Source organism: Talpa occidentalis, unplaced genomic scaffold (genome assembly GCF_014898055.3).
Source record: "Talpa occidentalis isolate TD23 unplaced genomic scaffold, MPIMG_talOcc4v2.1, whole genome shotgun sequence".
Taxonomy (NCBI): Eukaryota; Metazoa; Chordata; class Mammalia; order Eulipotyphla; family Talpidae; genus Talpa; species Talpa occidentalis.
In genome coordinates, this window is record NW_026555331.1 from 19936138 (window position 1) to 19956106 (window position 19969).

The following is a 19969-nucleotide window of genomic DNA, read 5'->3' on the forward strand; positions in this document are numbered from 1 at the left end:
AGAGGTAGGGTAGGCAAATAGAACAGACTTAGGTTTGGATAGTTTGAACAGTTTAGGTAGACTCTAGTGGTAGCAGTGATCCCTAGTTTGATACTTGGCTGTGGTCTGATTACGGTGGGAGAATATATGTTTCATGTGTGACAGCCAGATAAGGGAGATAGTTGGCAGGATCAGTTCTGGATTGGTTAGAAAGGTATGTTCACAGGGGGAATCATTTGCTCTATGTAGGAATTAACCTCGGTTTTGGGGGCAGTCTCTCCCTGGTCAATGAAGCCTCCGATGTTAAGAGCATCAAGAATGCAGAAAATAAGAACATATAGTTAATGTGTAATCTCCCATGTTGCATGTGCCTCCCAGTCTGCCCTTTCATGCATATTCATCTATCCAGCTGTCAGCTTGGCATCGTCACTTAGATGCTTGAGAGCATTTCAGAATTAACCTGCCTGAGATGAAATACCAATTTATCTCTAAACCTGGCCCTCCCAATGTTCACAATCAGTAAATTCTATCCCCCAAAATAAAACTGAAAACCTGGACAGCACATTTCTTCTCCTTGCTCCCCATGTTTAATCCATCTGCTACTCTTTTCAGTTTTACCTCCAGCATATATTTTGTTTTTGTAGACCTCTCTCCTCTTAGGCAGTGCTAACTTTCTAATTGAAATCAAGACTTCTTATTTGATGTTCAGACTTTCAGTCTTTTCAATGTGGAAAAACACAATAAACAATAAATCAACCATTATTAAACAACCAAATATATCAACAAATGAGTATAAATGCTGTAGAAATATAAACACTCTTCTGTTCTCTATTCATTTCAATCCTCCACCATCACTGTCCTGCAGCATAGGGCATACCTATTAACCAGTTATATGCTAGAGTAAATTTTTAAAAATACTAAGATTTAGAGGAAAGTGATCAAGGGGTAGAAACTTCCAGTTATTAAGTAAATACTAGAGATGTACAGCATGAAGACTGTAGCTAACACAGCTGTGTGGTATATAGGAAAGTTGTTCAGAGTAAGTCCTAAGTTTCTCATCTCAAGGAGAAAATTTCCTTCCTGTGTTTTTGTCTTATTTCTTTTCCTTTTGTAACTGTATGAGATGGTGGATATTTGCTGAACCTACTGTGGTAATCATGTCACAAATATATGACATCAAACCATGAGTCCTTAAACTTACACGGTGATGCATGTCATTTCTCAATAAAATTGAAAAAAGATATTAAGCTGAATATATGAATCCTTTAATTAAAAGTCTTTAGAGTTGGAAGATTTCAAACTTTCTCGGAATTAGGTTCCCCTCTTACCATGGACTGGAATTCTTGCATGATATTACCACAGTCTTACTTTGTAACTTCGTTTCCTGCCATTTTACTCTAACTCATCATGTTTCATAGTCTTTTGTGTTTCTAAACTTTTTCATGACCTGGGAGGGAGCTTGGCAGTTGCTGGTAACCTCTATATAAAAGTTCTTTTCTAGACTTTGTGTGTGCATCTGACTTACTTGTATCCCTTAGTGCTACTGTGTAGCAATCATCTCTTTAATTATTGATTTATTTAAATGGTAGCACTAAGGTTTATTAAAAAGTGCCTTAGTACAGGTACTGGGGCTTGCCGATGGTGCTCTTGATGCATACAGCCTGGACACTTTGCCATTTCTTCTTGAGTAATGACAATGAGAAGTTGATAGCTAAGTGGCTATTGTATACACGCTCCTCATCTGTCATCTTCAAGTGCCCAACAGCCACTGCCAGACATAGCAACTTCTTCATTTGGAACTTGATAGTGGACTTTACTTCATCAACTTTGGCCACCATGTTCTCATTGTGAGTCAACAAGAAAGGGAACTTGCCAGCCTTATTTAGGCCTGGGCCCAGGATTTGTGGGATCTTCTTGATCAGAGACTCAGACACTAAAAAGGCATCATAGTTTTTGGCCAGTTTCTTGACCAGCTCCTTATTTTTGTTGATTTTCTCCAGTGCCTCAGTGTCCATGTGGGGGATATCCAGAGCCTTGGCCTCCTCACAGTGCTGCTGGTTCCCCCAGAACACACATGGAGAACTTGGGACAGGGCTGGACTTAAACCCAGAGGGTCTATATTCACCAGCAGCTAGTCTAGCTTCTCAGACTAGCCATCAGTCTCAGCCAAGGCCTCTTTTCTTCTTCTTTTTTTTTTAAAGATATCTTTATTTATGCATATAAGAACTGGGGTATGGGCCAGAGGTATGGAGGGGTGAGAGGATTCACCAGAGACAAAGTAGGGAATAGAACAGGCAGATTGACTGAAATACGTTGCTGAGGGTAGCATCGAGTGAGACAGGAAAGGTCTGCTAAGTCATGTGGGTCAGCTCCCTGTCTGGGGATCAAGCTCCTGCTACAGTGGCTGGTGATAGCTTGATAGTGCTGAGACTTAGCCCCATGAGCCACCAGCGAGGCGCCGTGTCCTCTCTTGTTTCAAGGCCAGAGTGGGGAATCTATCCAGCCCTGCTTACCCCAGTTTGGAGGTCCGAACTGCCTGTGCACCTCAGTGCCGCACAGGCTTGCTTGCCCCAGGCTGATCAGAAGCCTGAAGGGAGGAGATGGACATGGGGTCACTGAGGGCTGGATGCAATCATCTCTTTAAAATGGGCTTTTTAACCATCCCTTATAACCACAGCCTCCTGGCTCCCTTCACACCAAGTGTAACATCAGTTCTTTCTTTTGTGATATTGATGTTGATGTATGGTTATCTTGTCATCGTTAGTTTTTTGTTTACTGTATCTGCATGAATGTAAGTTCTGAGGTCAGCTCTCATCTCCCTTTTCACCATTATAATCCCTTGCATATAATAGGTACTTGACGAATATTTCCTGGATAAATATATTAGCTAAGTGGTATCTTCTGTTTTCCAGGTTATTGAAATATAACTGACATAAAACATGAAACATTATATAAATTTACGGTATACAACTTGGCAATTTGGTGTACATACATACCTATTGTGAAATGAAAAGCATAGTAAGGTTAGTTAACATGACTATTACATCAGATAATTATTTTTTTGTGTCTGTGTAGGACATTTAAAATTTACTGTCAGCAACTTTCAAGTGTCCAGTCCCGGATTGTTAACTATTGTCACCCTGCTGCACAAATAGCTCCCTACAACTTACCTATCTTCTAACTGGAGGTTTGTATCCTTTGATTAACATTTCCCAATCTCTTACATTCCTGAACCTCTGGCAATCACCAATGTTCTTTGATAAGGTTTACGAAAGGGATTAGTAAAATGGCAGTCCTTATTTGGTTTCCAGTTTTGAGTTACTTAAAAGCATTCCATAAAAATGCAAGCGTGTGTGGACTCTTGAGTTAAACAAGATTGGGTTTTCATTTCTCATGGCACTCACTGTGTGACCTTGAATATATTACCTAACCTCATGATCCTGTTCCTCTGATTCACATACAATTTTGTAAAACAGAATTACTTAAAAAAAAATTACTTTCTACATATAAATAATGGTAAAAACATTAGTGGTTCATCATAGGTTTGTGGTGACCAATAATTTAGATTAAATGATAGGGGAAATTATTGTAACACAGTGTCTGGCACATAGGAAATATCCCCAAGATATTAGGTATTATTATCATCCCTTATTTTGTAGTGTTTAGGAGCACTGCATAAAAAAGAAGTACGCTGTCCTTGGCTTAAAGGAGCAAGATGTCCCAGTTTAAGAATAAGACTACAGTGAGATTTCTATACTTTGAAGAAGTTTGTCATACATGTGATGACTACATTTGTCTTTAAATAAGTTGTTGAAATATCACATGGAACATATACAAAGTAAGGCTCAGAATATAATTTCTGAATATATACTGAATACATTCATAAAAGCTAATGGATCATCTTCATTTGCCATCATTTCTGTTTTCTTTCTTTTTTAAAAAAAAGATTTATTTATGCATACAAGAACTGGAAAACAGGCCAGGGGTGTGGGGGGTAAGAGGATTCACCAGAGACAGAGTGGGGAACAGAACAGGTGGATCTACTGAAATACAGTGTTGAGGGGAGCAGCAGGCAAGTCAGGAGAGGTCTGTTGCGTAATGTGGGTAGCTCCCCGGCCGGGGATCGAACTTGTGCTGTAGTGGCTGCGCACAGCCTCATAGATTGCGTTTTAACCCCTTGCGCCACCGGGGAGACCCACAATTTCTGTTTTCTCTGAACTTTTTATAGTATAATTTGGTATGAATGTCAGAGAAGCTTTAAGTTCTCTGTTCCCTTTAGTTGTTCCCACCTCCTGCCAAAGTCCGGGTCATACAGAATTGCTCTTAATAATTTATTTCCTAAGTCTTTGCCCAAACTTGTTTTATGAGAATTCAGGTGATATGACTGCAGCTTCTCCTTTGGAAGCCAGCTCTGTGTCCCAACAGCTCGCTCAGTCAGCAAGGATTACCTGACACGGTACCTTCATTTTCTCTTTCATAATACCATCCTATTACTCTTAGCTAACACCCTCTGCATTATCCAGAGTAATTCGTTTCTTTCCTTGATGTTTGCACCCTTCAGGTATTAGTGGACTGTTATCATAACCCCCCCTCCTTTAATTGTCACTTAGTCAGCTTTTACATATTTAGTTCTTTTCATCTTGCCCAGTAAGTCCACCGCCCCCCAGGCCTGTAATCACTTTGTTACTCTTCTTTGAGCCTTTTCCAGTTTGTCTGCCTCTTTCTGAAATGAGGCTCCCAGAAATGACTGCATCATTACAAATATATTTTCTGCAGAGCTCTCTGGAATCACAGAACTGCTTGGTTGGAGAAATGCTACCATGCTGAGCCAACTTCAAAATGAGATGGTGCATCTAAAGCTTGTGTTGCATTTGACGTTATATTTGCTTGTGTACCTGAGTAATCTCCTTGCCAGATTTCAAGTTCCTTGAGAGAAGAAAAAAAATGCACAATTTACTTTTTTTGGTTGAATAAGTGTGTTCAACCTCGACTGCACATTAAAATCACTTGGTAATTTAAAAAAAATTACTAATATCTGGCTCCCATCCCCAGGCATTCTAAGTTACTTGGTATGGTATGTGAGCTGGCTGTCAGAAGTTTTTAAAACTCCCCAGGTCATTTGAATATGCAGCAAAGTTTGGGAACTAATGTCTTAAACAACAGGTGTTTAGTAAATATACCTAAGGTAAGTGACAAAAGAATACTGTATTATGTTTTCTTTAACTAATATTACTTATGTTTTCTTTAATATCTCCAGTGGTCATTTTCTCCCAGCATCCTGCTACTATTATTTATCTATGTTTCCTATTGATACTTCAAATTTTTCCACTTGGTAAGTGGTTTTTTTGGCCAGAATTTCTAGAAGCCTCGGAGGAATTGTATCATGTGTCTGACCTCTCTGTTTTCTGACAGTCTTCTCAGTTTAATAGCTCTCTCATGTTTAAGCATCTCATTCTACATCCTTCCATGTGCTTGGGAATGCAATAAATCAAAATTTCCCTTCCTCTTGTGTTTCTACTCATGCATTTCTATAGCACGTGTCAACCCAGTGAAAACCTAGTATATTTAAATGGATTCAACTTTTGCAGTGATTCTTCTTAGCAATTTTTGATCCAAGAACAGCATGTCTATCCAGATAAAATTAAGTAATTCATATTAGATAACTTTTGAGGGCACAGTTTAGCATACTAATAAATATGTCAATTCAGCAGTAGATTTTAAGTTTAGTAGACTGTTAAGAGCAATTTTAGGTTTACAAAAACTTGAACAGAAAGTACAGAGAATTTACATAAATACTCTGCATATGCACTTTATCTGGGATCAAAGTTCAAGCATCATACATGGAAATGTCTTCTAGATGTTTGGTAATGCTTTTAAATAGTAATACTGCATGGGGAATAATTAAACTAGGTAACGAGAATGTGAAACTGCATTGTGCTAGAGTTTTAATGATAATGTTAAAAAAATGAGGTTTGTCTGTCCTGGTTTGGAGTTTATTCTTCTTCACATAGGCCTTCAAATATTTTTACTTTTAACAATCAAAAAGAATACATACAAAATGCAGCTCCCACACTAAGACTGTACTAAACCAGCATTCTCATGCTTAGAAGCCTTCTTTTTAGTGACGGCCAAGATGCTGAAAGACAAGTCTCTAGAATCGTGAGGCTGAGTGAGCAACACCAAAGGGACAGCTTGTGGGAACAAGCGTCTGACCTTCAGTAACTACATACTTTTATCTTTAGCACTGTGGAAATTCTTTTTTTGAAGCTTGTGCAAGATTGAAAGGCCCGCAGGTAGCTCTAATTCATGGTTTCTTTGTCTTCTCCATCTTGCATATATCAAACATGGGAAACCTGAAAAATCAAAGAAAATAGTACACTTCTCTGTTTTTAAACTCAGTTATAGTAATTTGTTTGAGGTCCAAGAAAGATCTGAGTTTGCACTAACCCCAGTAATGAGCAGAATACAGAGAAGCGAGTCCTAAGAGCACTCATTCAGCTGCTCATAGAACCAGATAAATGATATTCAGAGTTAATGCTCCGAGTAATCAGTTGTCCAGTTACCATCATTTTACAAAAGGGAAATAATACAGACTGGGAGAATGACATCTTTATTAAAGCCTATGAAGCATTATACAGTAACTTTCCTGTGGCTAAAATTCAGTTTTCCTAGCATTTCCATTAGTCTGTCAGGTATATATCTACATGTCTTTTATCAAACAGTAAAACACACTGAAAGTGCTCACTCACGCTTGCGTATGTGCGCTCATGCTCATTCTCCTCTCTTTCTCTCTCTCTCTCCCCACCACCCAAGCTAACTGCTCAACTTTTAACAAGTGAACACAGAAGACTCCATTCTTTGTCTTAATATTGTACTTCATCATGAACCCCAGGCAATGAAACAAGAACAAGAATGAAAAGAAAATTCTTTAAACACAGTCAGTTCCTTAATGGAAAATGGAACAGGTTTAAGATCAGATCAACATCACAGTTAAAGTTGCTTATTAATTGTAGTTTATATTTATTATATTATATTTACATATGCAAGAGCTTGTAATTCACTTCTGTTATTAATTTTAGTTAATCTCTCCCACTCTTTAAAAGATTTGCTTTGCTTTGCTTTAAAAAAAATTTAAAGTTTTATGAAGAGATATCTCCATTAATTGGACCTAGTTGAATTTTTTTGCCCCTGAAGTTCCAGTCCTAGAATCAGAACAAGAAAGTGACTCCTGTAGCGTATACCTGAGTAACATCTCTCTTCCTATCTGAGCATGTCATGCATTACACTAAAAATACAAAGATTTCAGGCAAAATTACAGGGATAAGTTCAGAGATAAAAAGGTTCTAAACAACTCAAATGGGTGCATTTTAATAGTCTGTATATTCTTTCAAACACCCTGCCATGGTTTACAACATGCTTGGAATTTAAATTTTGAATTTTTTTTGCTAAGACCAAGTTACATTCTTTTGACCATCTTCAAGAGTAGAAAAATCTTTATAATTTGAGAGTGGCTTTGATTTGGGGTAATGATTTGATTACGTGATCAAATATTTGGGTACTTTTTCCCAACTGATATAAAACTAGGTAGCAACTTTAAAATAATGAAATCAAACTTCCTCTGGGATTCATAAATAGCTTCCAAAGGTGATCCCCAAAGCAAAAGTTTACAAATATTTTGAGCATAAACATATCACTATAATTGACAAAAATTTTACTGAGATCTAGGTAAAATAATTCTGGCTGTGGAATGTAAGAAAATCTTTAGCAACTTGCTTGCTCAAAGTTTCATTTTCTTCATCCTTCAAGTGAAGATTAAAACAACCTATCTCACAGATTGTAAGTATTAAATTAGACAATATGTGAGAAAGTGCCTTATAAAATGAAAACACAAATATGTTGTTATATATAAGCACATCTATTTATGAACTGTTTTAAGGAATAACTCCATTTGGATGAACAAGTTCAGTTTTTTTATTTTTTGAAGAGGTGGTCACTATTCATTATTTAGGGGTAATTTAATGCATGCTTCCAAAATTTTCCATTTGCCAGTACATTGATCTCTTCTAGAAGATCCTGAAAAGCAATAAAACTGTATTTTAAAATACAGAATCCTCACTCTTCCACACTTGTTTCCTTACAAGTAAATTGGAATCATTGCCATTTTACTACTTAAGGAACTAGTGTTTACAAGAAATAACAAGTTATTAAAAGAGAAATATAAATATTTTTAATGAAAAATACTAACCATATTTAGCTATTTACTCTAAATTTCAAAAGTAATTAGCAAGATACATTTTAATGATCTTAACTTTCATTAATTACCATTTTTTGAAAAAAGTCTTCCTTATGTGATCATGAAAAAGTGACATCATTAGTAATCATAATCCACAGAAAATCTTTAAAACATTTCAGACAATTTTCTTCTCAAAACACTTTTGTAAAATGAGTCAGATAAAGTAGAAATGACTAATTTAATGTGAATGTGTGCTTTCTGTCACTTTTAAAGTTTTCAGAGCCAGAAAATGGGAAGAAGGAAACCAAAATAATGGTTTCCCCCCTCCAAATCAGTCGCTTAGATCTGAGTAATTTTAGCAGTCTCTTCATGAAATTAAAAAGATTTTGACAGTTAAATATAATTCTGACAGCCTTAGTATATTTTTTATATTAATATTAAATGTCCAACTAGACCCAAATTTGGGGGAAAGAGGTCAAGTGACATGGTTAATTTCTTAACCCCCATCAGTGACTCCTTTCTTGGAAGATCCCTTGTGCACTCTGACAACTAGCCCTACACATTTGATTAACGTAATAACAAGATACATAGAGCTGGATGAGTCCTGGGAGAGAACCAGGTCATGAGTGAGGATGATGTCATATGGATAACAAAATAGCATATTTCAAATGCTCACCAACAATCACCTTGGAAAGATTAATTCATTATTAAATCTGTTTTTCAGCCTTGGCCATAAAGCAGAATTTCCAGAATTCATGTTCCACTCTTACAGTCTCCTGTACTTATTTCACAAGAACCAAAGTAGAAAGTCTGTGTGGAATCTGTGCTTATATTCCAAGTCAACATAAAATGTATCAAAGTACTGTTACTTATCTTTAAAGGAAGGAAATACTAATTTTGTACCAGACATTTAAAGAGATAATTTTTTAATACAATCTAAAACCAAGAATGAGAAAATCAAATTTTCTTGTTTAAGAAATCACTTCAACAACAAGAAAATGGGCCAAAAAAGATTTGAAGTTTTAAATTTTAAGACTTAAAATTCCAAAGCAGTTTTAATTCTTCTCTAGATCCCAGTTTGCTACATATTTTTTGTACTCTCATTAATTTGTGTTTTATTAAAGAATTTTTTTTAAAGAGAAGGGATCCTATTTTATTACCTTTTTTTTTTTTTTTTGGATGCTTAGCATAGTACGTTGGCCCAAACAGACACATAAGAAATATTTGTTCTTTATTTGAACACCTATACTTGTTAAGCTTTGAGAAGCCACCAGGGAAATATGCTGTCTGCAAAACTCATCTAAACACCTTATCCAACAGTATTTTCCATCAGCTCTGGGATAGTTTATTCCTTAGGCCATTGTCAGTTACACAATTTAGCTATCAATTAATTGTCTTAATAATAGCAGCAAATGAATATTCATTGAGTTTTTAGTTTGTACCACAGCTATGCTGTTTCTCATGCATATTATTTTATTAATCCTCATTAACCCTCTGAAGTAAAAACACATATTAATACCCCCATTATACAGAAGAGAAAGCAAAGATTCGCAAATCATGATCAAGGTTGCTCAGCGAGGCTCTTGCGGAGCCGCCTGGGATTATAGCCAAACTTCTTTCCAACTAGTCATTGGCAAACTTAGGATGTAAGTGAGAGCCCAGGATGTTGATAAGGAGGTTAAATAATGCCGAAGATGTTAATCTTCACACTTCTGTTTAAGCCACTCCCAAGCTTCCCCCACCCCATCCCAGTCCCTTGATGAGAACTACTGTAAGAAAGAAAGACTTCCTTGCCTGACATTTCCCTGCCCTACTTCTGGAAGCCCCACCTTGCAGCTTCTCTCCAGTGCTTTGCCTTGGGCTTCTGCTCCTGATCTGATCTGCTTCCCTGGCTGCAGCTTCTTCATACACAGGTGATGGCAGAAACTCCTGTAATTAATGACACTGCTCTCTCTCTGTCATTATAGAACTTGAGAACACTTGTGTATACCTATACTGGGGTGACTGACACCCATGTAGGTCTAGTGAGGGGGCTCTCTCACTCTTCTGTGATGCTCAGTGCAGTTTTAAAGCTCATCATTACCTTAGCTCTACCCTTTTTTCTCTGTAGACATTTCCCCTCCCTCTTTTTATTCTCATTCAAGCATGATGCTAGCTACTTCTCTGAACATGTTCCTTATCCTGAACATGTAGCTGCTATCTTCCCTTATTCTGGTGGATATTTTAACTCAGCAGCAATGGTCAGGCATGGAGCAGTTAATTTATTTTTTATTTTTAAAGATTTATTTATGCACACAAGAACTGGGGTACAGGCCAGAGGTGCAGGGGTGAGAGGATTCACCAGAGACAGAGCTGGGAGCAGAACAGGTGCATCTACTGAAATACACTGCTTGGGGGAGCAGTGGGCGAGACAAGAGAGGTCTGCTGTGCCATGTGGGTCACCTCTCTGGCCAGGGATTGAGCCTGTGCTGCAGTAGCTGCGGATTAAGTCATAGTGCTGATGCTTAAACCCTTGCGCCACCAGGGAGGCCTCTTTAAATTGTACCTAACAGGGGTGGCAACAGTTTAGATGGTATAGGCAGAGTAGCACAGCATACATTGTGCGCCTGCATGCTGAAGCTCAGTCATCTGCTATACAGTAACTGCTTTGTTTGCCGAACAGCAGATATTATCTTTACTTTCCTAGCAGTCTCCATTTGCCAGGGTTTTCCCCAGTATCTCAGAAGTAAAAATTCCCACTAGACCGAACCCTTGGAAGGGAACCCAGATTTTCAAACCTGATTTTTAAATAATTCCGTTTGACTGCTTGCACTGTACATTTAAAACACAGACCTTTCAAGAAAATAAACTTCATGAATATTCACTTTCCCTTTCCAGATTCAAGTGCCTCATTGAGCTGTTCTGCACTTCACTTTTAGAAAAACAAATGGAAATTAGTGGATGCATTTTGTCAAGTTAGACAAGTACTTTTTCTTTTTTTTTCTTATTTATTTATTTTTTGCTTAACTTCTTGTCTTCCAATGTTTCTAGTTCTCTTTTTTTCCCTCCTTGTTCTCTCTGGCATTCTTCCTGGAATCAGAGGCAATTTTGAAGTGATTCTAAATTTAGATTTTCATACTTAGCAATGCCAAGTACTATGTTTTTGTACACATGAGGTAGAACAAAAGTCTCCAAAAGTCACCTGTGGAGTAAGCATTATCCATTTAAAACTATAGCATTAGGGCCACATCAATAAAGTCTATTATTGTCTCATTGCCCGTGGAGATTCTGGTGGGTTTTCTGAATGACCTGAACCCAGCCTGGGAGGGGTGATCCTTGCCGTGAGCTGAGACACGTGGTAGTTTCAGGTTATCCTTGTCTGCTCTGTTTCTTGGGTAGTTCCTTCTTCTGCTTCTTCCCACATGTCTACCTGGAAGGAATAAGGTTAAAAAGAACGCCCCAAACAGACTTAAACAATCAGATGATTGGAAATTGTGGCCACCAACCCCTCTAACACTTGTGTCTTATCATGTTTATTCTTGTCTGTGGTCATCCTGTCTGTGGGCTTGGGTGGCTCCATTTATAACTTCAGTCAGATCATGTCACTAAATTTGAATCTAAAACTTATCCTATTTCTTCAAGACTTTCATGCTCTGGTTCCTGGCTTCCTCTGTGATCCATTTTCTTCTAGTCTTCTCTATTCCTGCCCCTTGGGCCTTCTTGCCAGCTCAAACCTGCGAGCATAATCCAGGCAGTGCTTTTGCAGATGTCGTTATCTCAGTTTGAACTCCTTGCTCTATCATTTCTCTCAGGTCTCTGCTGTGATGGTATCTCCTCAAAAAGGCTTTCTCTGGCCATCAATCTAAACTCAGACCTACTTGTCACTCTTTGACTTCTTACTCGAGTCTTTTAAACTCATTTTCCTGTCACCACAGTGAGAAGTACATTTTGTATCATGACCCATATGATGTACATAGAAAATGACAGCAAAAATTTCAGAGAACCTTACCTGTGTTTATTATGGGAGATACATTCTAGTATCTCCTATTCCATAGCATTCTATTTCATTTAATATCAATCCACTCAAATTATTTCATTGAAAACCATGCCAAGCTAAGTTGATTTAACCACTAATGGACTGGTTATGCTATTGTTGTGTTATGAATACTGCCTTACCCTGCTTTAGTTTTTCATGGCAGTTATATTTTGTATCCTTTCTACTGTAGTGTAAGCTCCAGAAGAACACAAAATATGAAGTGTGTATTCATAATGCTGAGGACCATATAAGAGGAACTCAATAAATATTTGTCAAATGATTAAGTATTTGTGGGAAAAAAGGTTTCACTTTAAAATAATTAAGGGAAAAATCTCTATCCCTCCTTAAGATTTATAATACCCACTAGAATATTAAAATCTCCAAGATGTTCTCTAGTTAAGAACCCTGTTGGAGGCCTCCCTGGTGGTGCAGCAGGTTGAGCGCCACGCTGTGGAGCTGTCTGCAGTCTCTGCAGTGCAGGTTTGATTCCCAGCCGGCCAGAGAGATACCCACATGGCACGGCAGACCTCTCTTGTCTCGCCCGCTGCTCCCCTCAGCAGTGCATTTCAGTAGATCTTCCTTTTCTGCTCTTACTCCATCTTTGGTGAATCTTCTCACCCTCCGTCATCTCTGGCCTGTACCCCAGTTCTTGTATAAATAAAAATCTTTTTAAAAAAGAGAAACCTGCTTGGGTTTGTTAATCACAGGATTCACAAATATAACAGATACCTTAGAACTTAACACCTAATAATGTATCCTAGGACTGATACTCAGATTAATGGAACCTTAGAGGAGAAAATTTAGGATGGAAGTTTGAGAAGGTCAAAAACCATACATGGGTGTAAGTATGATTAACAAGTCACTACATTGACTTTGGATATTCCTAGAAACCAGAGGTGAGATCTGAAAGAATTACCTGTTGTTAAAGAAAACTAACTTAACTGACCCCAAAGCAATCAAATTCCATACAGAAATGAATTCTCCCAAAGAACACTACATATGGATAGCCCTTGCTCTGACAAAACACACCTCTTGTCTTAAGACTGTCTGCCTGTGTCTCTGTAGGTGTCTCTTTTTCCTAATAAACCTGTTTCTTTCAAAAGTAGCTTCTTGCCCTTTAAGAATTGCCCATTTGCACCTATGCAAATGTCCTTTTTACCCCCTTTTCTCTTTCCTTAATAAACTTGCTCTTTTTGATTGCAGCCTTTGCCTGCTTGTGTCTGTGCAAACATCTTTTTCCTTAATGCTTGTGTCTGTGCAAACATCTTTTTCCTTAAACTTGCTGAGGCTTAATAAACTTGCTGTTTGCTGCTGAATGAGAAACTGCCAAATTCTTTCTCAGAGGGAACCCAAGAACAGCATTTAGTCATCTACAACAAGATCACAATTCAAAAAAAAAAAAATCCGGGCAAATATACTAATAATGCATGCTGAACGCAGACTGTAGTTGAGACCTGGAGCTGTCACTATCTCCTGAAATGGACACATTAATTGAGTTAGTTGATGGGATCTTGGCATCCAGGGATCTTGAAGGAGGCACTGAGTGGTTTGAGTGGAAGGAGTAGGTTACTTGCATGAATTGGAACTGCAGTGGCTATATTTCAATCTGAAGGAGATATTTAGATATTTTTACAATTGGGATGATTATTCTTGTTGATACCCCTGAATATGAATCCAGCACAAAGAATTACTCTATTTCTTTTATCTTTTAGCTATAGAGTTGGGATTAATGAGATGACTAAACAACCAGGCGAGGGATCAGAAAACCACTATCATTTCTTCCTTCTCGTGGTCTAGAATTGATCAACAGTTATAGAACCTCCTTTAGAAGCAAGAGAAAGAAGTAGGGAGTTATAGGGACACCATTTGATGCATAGAATTTGTGTTTTTTAAGAGAAGGTATTTAGAAGGATCAGGTGTTTGAGTGATGAGAAATTAGGCACTCAGTAAATTTTAGCTGTCATTATTGTTGATATTAATCATTTTTATCACAGTTTGGGAGATTATATGATTTATCTGAGAGGCATGTATATTCACTCCTTTAATTCTGGATGCAGCATCTCAGGTTGTGATTTTTGTTCTTCCCAGTCAATCCTTGTGCCTCTTTCCTTTCTGAAATTCCTCCTTCTCCTCTCACCGGCTTCCTTCTTGCCTCTCCTCAGAGATGTAAATTAAACAAGCGTTTGTTCACTATTCCTTTTTACCCAGTTCTGTAAGTCATGAGATAGTCCTGTACTCCTGTCTCTCTCTTCAGCCTGATGTGACATCTGTCTTAGTTGCTATGTTTCTACAATTGCATGCCATTATAAAAACATGATCTCTCAGATTATGCTTATTCCCAAAAGGATATTTGGGCAGCACTTATAGAGCACAGTAGATATTATTTGTAAATCAGAAGAATGTTTCAACACTCCTGTTCAGCAATTCATCAGTTTATTAAGAAAGATCATATTTGTAAATGTTCCAGAGTAATGACTTATCATCTTTATTCACTTCATTTAATGTGAAATAAAAGGCAGAAAGAGGACCAACCTCCCTTCAAAGGTGACACACTTAATCCTGGAAAGGTGGGTTGCACATTGACTGTATGAATGGAAATATTAGTTCTAGGGTGATCTTAGTGATGGGAGGTGCCTGAAAGTGACTAAAGAAGTGTTGGAAAGTTAATGCCTCAAACAAATGTAAAGGAATGGATCAGTGTTCCAGAACATATGCAAACAGAACAATGTGTGTGTCTCCAGTGGAAAGTGCCTCAGAGGCATCCAGGAATCATTAGGAATTCCTTCTTCCAACCTTAGAGATTGACAGCATACATGGCATCAGTAAGACTTAGAGGCAGACTAAAAACATACAGTTCTAGCTCTTTTCTCCCTCCTCTGTTGATTGATCTCTGTGGGTTTCTCTTTCCTGAGATAAGGATAAGTTAAAAGGGGTAGAGTTTTTCATTAAAAACCCTTGCTTCTCCAGCACCTGGTGTAACTGGCTTTTGATATGGTATGAGTATGAGTTTATTTTTATTTTGCATTCTTCTGCCTGTGCAGCTTTAAAAGAGTTACTTAACCTCTCTATGCTATTTTTTTTTCCTACAGCTGTAAAGGGGTTTGCTGTGATCATTAAATTACAAGAAGGTAAGCTCTGTAACTCAGAATTCTGTGTTCACATCCCAGTTCAGCCACTTGTCAGCAGTGTGTGCTGTTGGCAGTCGTCAAGAGTATCAGTACAATAATGACTGTATTGATATTATGGGGTTGTTGAACAGATAAAATGTAATAATGCATGGAAAGCTTTTAGTCCTGTAACTTTTTCAAATGAGCCCTCAATTAACATCAGCTATTATTAACACAATTTTAAGTGCTCAATTCGTAGTAGGTATACCATAAATCTTAGTTTTCCCACCTCCAAAATACTCTGCAATAGGGGTTGGTTTGTTTATTACTAGCTAATAAAGACTTTTCTTCTGATGTTAATTTTGCAATTTTTCCCTTGAAACTTTGTGACCCTTTTTTCTGTGACTGCCTTATAAGTCAGTCATTTTGGGATAAGGGACCTTTTGTTTCAGATATTCTTGCACAAGAGAGGATGGACCATGACTGATTTTAATAGCAGTTAGAGATAATTGTCACACAGATTTGAGAGGTGTGACAGGAAGGAGCACAGACTGCAGGATCAGAGGAGAGGGACTGAATTCTGGTATAGCCTCCTTTTCCACTTTGTGTCCTTAGGCTAAGTCCCTCCTCCTTCCCCACCTCCTCTAGACCATCCTGGGCTTCCATTTCTTCATCTGGAGAGCTATAATGAAAATAATGACTGTATGAAAGGCTGTTGAAATGAGATCATTGATGTGAAAAGTGCCTGTGTTTTGCAAATGCTAAAGCACCATACAAAGACATTTGGAGACTTAAAATGAAGGAAGTTGTTTCGATTACTTAAAGTTTCCAGGATAGAATGGAAATAAAAGGGGAAATCCATAGCATTGTTTTTTATGAGTTGTACCAACACAACACATATTTTGCTTTTTTAAAATTTTCTCCAGAAAATAGGGCAAAGATCAGAAGGAATTAGGGTTCAAATATGGTTATCTCTGAAAGTGTTTCTATATTTGCTATACTATATTTAAAGACAGAGCATGGGCAGGTATCTGGAATTTAGTGCAATTTCAGTGTCCAGTGAGGTCATAATATGAAACTTGAGGTATACAGAACGGGACTTGAGGAATGACATTTGGTGTGTATTTTTCCCTGTTTTGTGATTATATCATGATTATGGAAAAACAGCTAACTTACCTCTTTGCTTAACATTTCACTTCTTGGGTTGTAGGCATATAAAATTTGTTGTTAATAAGTGGACTTTGTTTGTAGTAGACATTATAATGTTTGCCAACGTATTTTTAGGATGGTATCTCCTGGAAACATGGTAAGATTGCAATTCTAAATTTTCTTGCATTTGCCCATGTGACTCCTTCTGGTCAACAAAATATGAGTAGAAGAGAGGTGTGTTACTTTTGGGCTATAGAATTTTGATTGATGCTTTGCGACCCTCAGAGCTGCATTTTTTTCATAAATTCAGGTGGCACTGGAAATGGTGGTTCTGTTAGTTGGGGTTCTGAAGGCCCAAGAAGAACAGAGTTTCACTCTGATGTCTAGTGCACATCTAGAGTAAGGGGAAACACATTTCTTTAATTATCAGCCACTGGGGTTTAGGATGCCATAACCTTGCTTACCTTGACAGAGAGACACCTAAACCATGATTTGATCTTATCTCTGTCACGTGCTGCATGAACCTGGAAATACTACTTAGTCTTTCCAAACCTCAGTTTGCTTGCCTGTATTGTTTCTCATTGGGAGATTATGATAATACAAAACATGGGGTTGCTGTGAGAATTAAATATTAGCAATGTAGATAAAGTATTTAGGATACAACTTGGCACATAGCAATCATTAAGAAATGTATTTATTTTTACTGTTTTGTTAGAAGCATAGTTTTTGTGTTTGAATGCAGTTTAGAGGCCTTTACGTGAACCCGCTTTGTTTTTCATCACTGATAGAGCATAGTGTTTAGATTTGTTGATCTCTAAAACAAAATCTTGATATGGAGCCCCACGACTCCCTCTGAAATTGCTTGATACACTTTTGCAAATAGAGCTCCTGACTTCCATTGGATTCTCAGTGGAGTTCATCTCCAACCAAAAGTTCAACGTTCTCTATAAGGTCGTGCTGATTTTAAGACTATAATAATTCTAAATGCATTGCTTAAATGACAGTATGTCTATGTGACCCTTCTAGTATCCCTTATTTGAAAAGCAAGAAAAAGCTAATTTGACCTGACCTAATGTATATTGCTTATTTCTTTCCCTGGGTGTAGTTTTTCTGGGTCAGGAGGCATTTCTCCCTTTGAAAACGGCTATATGACTACTGCTGCTGTAGGGCATTCCCTTATGGGCGTCTTCTGGCATGCACTGGGGTGAGGCAGTCAGACTTATAGCACACTGGGAAAATTGGGGCAACAATATCTTGTAGTAAACAGGGAGCAGAAACAGTCACTCTTACAAGAATGGACATCAAAGAGGTTTAGACCATTATGAGAGATCTCAGTGGAGGCTGCATTACTGTGGTTTAGTTCTCGGCTATTATACAACCCAAGGTGGCAAGTAAGACATGAGTATGAAGAGGCATGCTCAGCACTTCTGTAGGAGCACAGATGCAGGCAAGACTAGGAAGACTAACACATGGCACACCCATTCTGGGAAATGGGCTGGAAGGATGGAAGGTGTAGTGAGCTGGAGAGGTACTTGACTATAGGACACATGGGAAAATAGTTTACTCAGAGTTTCTCAGACTGTGTTACACCATGACCTTCGAGCACAGGTGGCCGACAGATAACATGTAGCCTTGAGATGTCGTCTGCATGTGCAGAAAGCAGTAAATAATATGTAACCTTGATGGATAGCTCACATGCATGGACACATTTCTGTAAACTAGGCCTAAACTTAGCCCAGTGCTGGCTTTGTCTGTAAATCATATAAAAGCTAGTAGGGCTCCTCTGGGGGTGGGGGGACCTCTTCTGGCCATTCACTGAGCACAAGGTCACTGCTGTGTCTGGAGACCATGAGGGCTGCCTTTCCTGGACACTGCCCCTGTTGCTACTATTGTATCTCCTGCTGCCTCATAATAGAGTTTTTCCTGTTCCCCACACATGGGCTTCTGACCTGCTTTCTCAACTGCTGCCATCAAGAACTAGGCAATCCTGTAGCCGAGACCCTGCTGTGACACCCCACAGCTCCCCCCATTCCCCCAGAATGACAGCAGGTGAACAGGCATAAAGACCTAACCCTATTGGTTGCTGAATGAAAATTACATACACTTGGGGAGAGCTAGGACTAGTGCAAGATGGAGACCACCACATGCCAGCATTCTCTTAATGAGACTAATCACATTTTTGTTCTATAAATATTTACTAAACATGAGTTATATCCCAGTTGCTTGGGGGCCAAAGGAGGGAACAAAGCTTACCCTCTGTCCTGAAGGAACTCATTCGAGTTGGGGAACAGAAACAAACACATAGAGCTAGCTTGGTTGATAGGGCAGAATTGAATAATTCCAGTATTTATTGGTATCAGATAACATTACCTGATTAGTTTCCAAGAGGGAGGGCACTCTTTTTCTTTGTTTTTAAGCATCTGAAATAACTGTTAAAGCTCTTTCATATTTCCACTAAGCATGTTTTAACAAGCTTGGGGTGTTCTTTATTCTTCCCAGCCGAAGTCATGTTTTTTGGCCTGTACTTAAAGGCTCCGGCTTGCTTTTTAAAATAAAAAAATGAAACAAACAATTATTTTTACTAATTCCTAAGTTCACTAAAGAAAACTAGGAATATCACTGCTTTCTGTAGATGTCTCCACCTTTACTTCCACTTGAAAACATAAGTGATTATGTTTCTGGAATTTCTTTATTTTTAAAGAGTCTCTCATTTATCCCCTTGGGTCATCTTACCTTTGAGAGCAAGAACCCAGGAAATTATACTCCCCCCCCCCCCCCCCCCCCCCCCCGCCCTGGGCATTTTAAAATCAACTCTAAAAGCTAAGCCCCACGCTAATTATCATTCACATTTAAATACTCAATTGGAGTACTCTCATCTCTCTTTATCCTTGTGGAGTGCTTTATGTGTTCTTGAGTTTTGTCATTTTTCTGACATCTGAGGTAGGGTATTCTAATGGAGAAGAACTTGAGACTTAAAATAACTTTATTTCACTGGCTTTATTTCACTGGCTTTATTTCACTGGCATTATTTCGCTGGCAATTGTGTTGTGAATTGCTAGAAGGTAGCAAGGTACCCCCCCACCAATGACCTGCCCCAGTGTTCATCATCTGCATTTATAAATACTTCTGTTTGACACTTTGGAGCATAATGTTTTTGAGAAATGCACACATGTGAGTTCAGCAGTGGATATGAGAAATGAAAAAGGAAAGATTTCTTGCAGTAAGCACGAGTAGCGCCAACTTTGGTGATAGAAGTAAAGCAGGCAAGCTGGCAAGGTCCGTAGCAAGAACTATTATTGCTCAAGTAAACAGGCACATCTAAGTAATTAGTAACACATTCTCATAATTGCTTCCCAAATGGCCAAGGCATTTGGTTTTCTAAAACAGGATTCTGAAAGCTCTGATATATGTGCTCTGTGACATATATTTGCACACATTTTCCTCTTTTCTTGCCTCATCTTTGAACTTCTGTGCACAAAAAATTGA

General features: G+C 38.2%; 1 protein-coding gene across 1 annotated transcript; it reads right to left on the reverse strand.

The window, feature by feature from the left end:
- Positions 1 to 1592: 1592 nt before the first annotated feature.
- Positions 1593 to 17003, reverse strand: LOC119249423 (60S ribosomal protein L10a-like). Its single transcript, XM_037516757.1, is given in 4 exon segments — positions 1593 to 2036; positions 2038 to 2061; positions 15887 to 16016; positions 16948 to 17003. Coding segments are annotated over 4 exon segments (654 nt in total).
- Between the last annotated feature and the right edge of the window lie 2966 nt (positions 17004 to 19969).